Below are 4,275 nucleotides of genomic sequence, written 5' to 3'. Positions count from 1 at the left end.
CTGAGGGATATGGTGTAGGGGAGGACTTTGTAGAGTAGGGGAGATGGTTGGACTCGATGATCCCAAGGGTCTCTTCCAACCTCAATGATTCTATGACTGGATTAGCTGGTCACTGCTGGTGGAATGTGCTAAGACAATGTGTTTTAGAATACTCAGGCTCCTCCATTCTGTTCCAAAGCAACCCAAGTCCTGCTGTGGCATTTCTGCATTCTGCAGAACCAGCTTCCCAGTGTGCTCAGTATATTCCACTACTGATGAGGAACAATTGCTACTTAAGCTTTTGTGGTTTTGAGCAAGTGTTTTGTTGCGGAGATTAAATTTGAGCATGACTTGAATGATTATTTGCATCACCGCAGCGGTCAAAACATGTTTGCCTCGTATCCTAGTTCCCATATTAATGACGATTTTGAATTGGTTTTATAAAATCAACTGGTTTTCTGGCTGTTACAGAACACTTTTGGACAACTGATTATTTGCCTTTTCTATAAATCTGTTCCCCTGTTTCAAGAGAAGTTATTCCAGGCCACTTTTATACGTTGTCACAGCTCAGCAGCCAACAACAGAGGGCTGCTGATTGAAAAATTTTGGGTGTTCAGCATTACTAGCCCTTAGCTCAGCGGTGTTGCTTCACACAGGTAGTTTTGTCAAGATGCAGGGAATCTTGTCTTCTCAGTTTTGTTGAATTGCTAATAGAGTGGAACGTGAGTGCCTGGAACCTCTCTGCCTCTGACACAAAATGACACAAACGAGATTATTAGTGAAACCTCCCAGATGCCCTTGAGATTCGATTGATATTCTTCTGATTTGGAAAGCAGTTGTGGGGAGGGAAAAAGACACAAAAAAACCTAAGTTGCCGAGACATAGTTATTTTAGTTTGCACTAAATAGAGGAGGAAAAAAAGAGCCCAACAATAAAACAGAACAAACATATCTTTAAGCTAAGTACTGCAAGATTTTCACTTCTATGGAATGTACTTATAAATAATTAAGGCCTTATTGCAATGTAATGCCACTAATATGATGAAGAATATTTGCTGCCTCTCTTTCCCTGGACCTGGTTAATTGGACTTCCTCAGACTATATCTAAACTGTAGGCCCTGAGAACACTTTCCCAATTCAAGTGTGTGCTCAGTTATAAGCAGATTGCTTAATTTGATAACCCTAAATATGTGCCTGATAAACCTAACCATATAGTGCAGTGCCCCATGGACTGTGGCTTTTATAGGAAGAAAATTCAGGTACATAAACAGGAACAAAGAAATGATGCATTCCAACTCTTTTTTTTGTGTCTGGACAGTCAAGGGATCATAACTATGAACAGCTCAGTGGTTTAGGCACTGCTCCAGAGTCCACTTCTTCGTGGATCTTATGAAAACCCAGCTGTCAGAAAGTCACTTAAAAAAGATTGATGGAAAATATATCTATTCTTTAATTGAAGGTGTGCCATGGCCTTCTGTCTGTACTATAGGTCCACCCGTAGGATAAGATTTTTTTCAAAATTCTAGGTAACCTTGTCCTAGGTAACCTGATATGACCTTGTCAATGCATGACTTGGCTGTTTTAGAAAGTATGTGAGCCATAAATTGAGAAAACCATTATGAGATGATCATATTGAAGTAATTTTACCTAAGAATATAGGTAATTTTATTTTTAATTTTTTTACTGGTTTACTTAGGTAATATACTTTATAATCCACTAACTTTGTTATCCCTCCCACCTTGCTATTTAAGTAGGTGGGGGGAACAAAATGGGAGAAAAACACCTTTCTTTTAAAAACGTATCTGCAGAAAATGACCACGCTGAAACTAATGTCAAATGAACAACGTTGATAAAATTGGTATAAAAGACCTTTTTTCCTGATCTTTGGTTACGTCTGACAATAGTCCACAGCATCCAGAAGTGTGTGATTTCTAAACAGGTACCTTTAGAATTCTGATCTGTTTGAAAACTAGAATCATCTAGACTCTTGAGAGAGTGGAATGTGTGGGGTGTTTTGGGTCTGTCGCCTCTAGCAGTGCTTTCGTAGTGACTTCATTTGATTGCACAGATGTTTGCAATGCTGTATTGTGTGTTCTCTGTAGGAAGAAAGCTCAACTCAAGAAGAAGAGAGGTGTCCCAACTATTAATGAACAGATGTTATTTCACGGCACGAGTAATGAATTTGTAGAAGCAATATGTATTCATAACTTTGACTGGAGAATAAATGGGATGCATGCTGCTGTATATGGAAAAGGTAAGTATTTTTGTCACGTAAAACAGTTTAGTAATCTTAACAGTTCAAAGTTATTAAGGGTTCCCTATTGTATGTTCTTTGTGATGTGCTCCCTGTGTTTATCTAAGAGCTCTTTAATATAGCTCTGCTTATACGTCAAGTGTAATTAAGAAAGTTAGGATGCAGTAAGTAATGTAACTGGCTGATGGGACCAGGGAACGTGGGGAAGGGATGCCCAGCAAAGCAGTGTTTATCAGAAGACAATCTCCCTACTAAAATGTTCCCACTAAAAATTTGATTATGTTACTATAATCTAACAATTTAGAGGGAAAAAAAATAAAAATTGGATTCCTAGTGAACGTAACAGAACAGACATCTTTCATCCTGATACCTATGTTCATGCTGTCGTAGTTAAGCTGTCATGATAAGAATGTCATCAGATTATATTTTTTTTTTGTATTTGAAAGGGACCTATTTTGCAAGAGATGCATCATATTCCAGTCGTTTCTGCAAAGATGACATGAAACACGGAGATACTTTTCAAATTCATGGTGTGAATCTGCAGCCTCATCTGCATAGACCAGATAAAGTCATGTTTCTTGCTCGTGTATTAACTGGTGACTATATCAACGGTGATTCCAAATACATGAGGCCTCCTTCAAAAGATGGAAGTTTTGTGAACTTATATGACAGCTGCGTGGATAATACCTGGAACCCAAAGATCTTTGTTATCTTTGATGCTAACCAAATTTACCCTGAGTACTTAATAGAATTTTGTTAAGTTTGAAAGGAGTTGAACTGAATATTGTTTGTGTCTTTTTGATACTTTTGTTCCTTTTGTAAAGAGAACAACATAAAACCGAGAAGTGTGAAGTGAGAGGGGTGGAAGAAAAGCTAGCATATGTTTGTGGAGGAGGGAAGCTATTAAACATTTAAGAGAGATTGTCAAACTGTTTTTTAAAATCTGTAAACTTTACTAATGGCATTTTTCAAACGTAGAGACTATTACAAATTTGAAATTCCTTAATGAGCCTTAAATACATTGGTCATTGGTAAGTTGTCAAAGTCAGGATTTATGTTCTGTGGTTTTGTTTTCTTTTTTTGTATATGACGTATTTATTCATGTGGTAGAAATATGCCTGTAGCATAGTATGCATATGATGAAACTAATCTTTTATAAAGATTGTCCGTAGAACATAAAAATAACAAAAACAACAACAAAACCCCAGGCTACATACCTGTGTGTGTCTGTGTTCTGTGGCGTGTCATTGCTTTGTGTTGGGAGGTCTCTTAGTTTGGGTTCTAAACCTAAACCAAAGAAAATCCATCTGGAGAAAACTGATGAAGGAGCTATAAAGTTCACTAAAGCTGTTATGTTTAACTTTAGGTACATTTTTACTGTAAGCTTCAGTTATATACTTGCAAAGATTTAACCCTATACTTGCAAGATTAGAGAACTCTTGCACTAGGATTTGAACTTTGGTTTTGATGGAAATGATGCTCTTGTGGCTGTTAACTGTTCAGTATGGAACTGTTGAGCCCGCTGCTCAGCTGCAGTGCCATGGACCTTTCTGAGTTGTTATTCTGTAGGATTTTGGCCCTACTGTTACTGTTGGCTTGCGCACACGCTTACGTTGGTGGAGCTGTGCTGCTGTCCTTCTTGCCTGGTCAGGGTTGAAGAAGCAGCACTCGGTGCTCGTGTACTGGCTGTTACTGAAGACATTGTTCAGATTATCTTTACTGGAAATAATACAGTTAAACTAAGAATGAAAATTTCAAAAGATGCCATCCTTTGTTTTTTAAGCATTTCAATAGAAAGTTTTCAGTAACACCTGAGTAGCTCAGGTTTTCATAACTGGTATAGTTGTAACGTTAGAGAGTATTTTTCACAGGTAGAAGGAGCAAAAGGGACAATAGAATCACAGAATCACATGGAGTTGGAAGCGACCTTGGAGATCACCCAGTCCAACCCCCCTGCCAAAGTGGGTCCACCCAGAGCAGGTTGCACAGGAACGTGTCCAGGTGGGTTGTGAATATCTCCAGAGGAGACTCCACCACCTCTCT

General features: G+C 38.3%; 1 protein-coding gene across 4 annotated transcripts in view; it reads left to right on the top strand.

Annotated features, from left to right (window-relative positions):
- The window catches only part of PARP11 (poly(ADP-ribose) polymerase family member 11), a 13,737-nt gene extending 10,289 nt beyond the window's left edge, over nt 1-3,448 (top strand). For all 4 annotated transcript variants that reach the window (XM_014940076.1, XM_014940073.1, XM_014940075.1 and 1 more), the window contains exons 7-8: nt 2,081-2,232; nt 2,679-3,448. In XM_014940076.1, the coding sequence (XP_014795562.1) occupies nt 2,081-2,232; nt 2,679-2,992 (466 nt within the window). In that variant the 3' untranslated portion in view covers nt 2,993-3,448. The remainder of the gene's footprint in view (nt 1-2,080; nt 2,233-2,678) is intronic.
- Nucleotides 3,449-4,275: the final 827 nt, after the last annotated feature.

This window comes from Calidris pugnax, unplaced genomic scaffold, assembly GCF_001431845.1.
Source record: "Calidris pugnax isolate Ruff unplaced genomic scaffold, ASM143184v1 scaffold36, whole genome shotgun sequence".
Lineage (NCBI taxonomy): Eukaryota > Metazoa > Chordata > Aves > Charadriiformes > Scolopacidae > Calidris > Calidris pugnax.
Note: the sequence above shows the minus strand (reverse complement) of the source record. Positions and strands in the feature narration are given on the sequence as shown.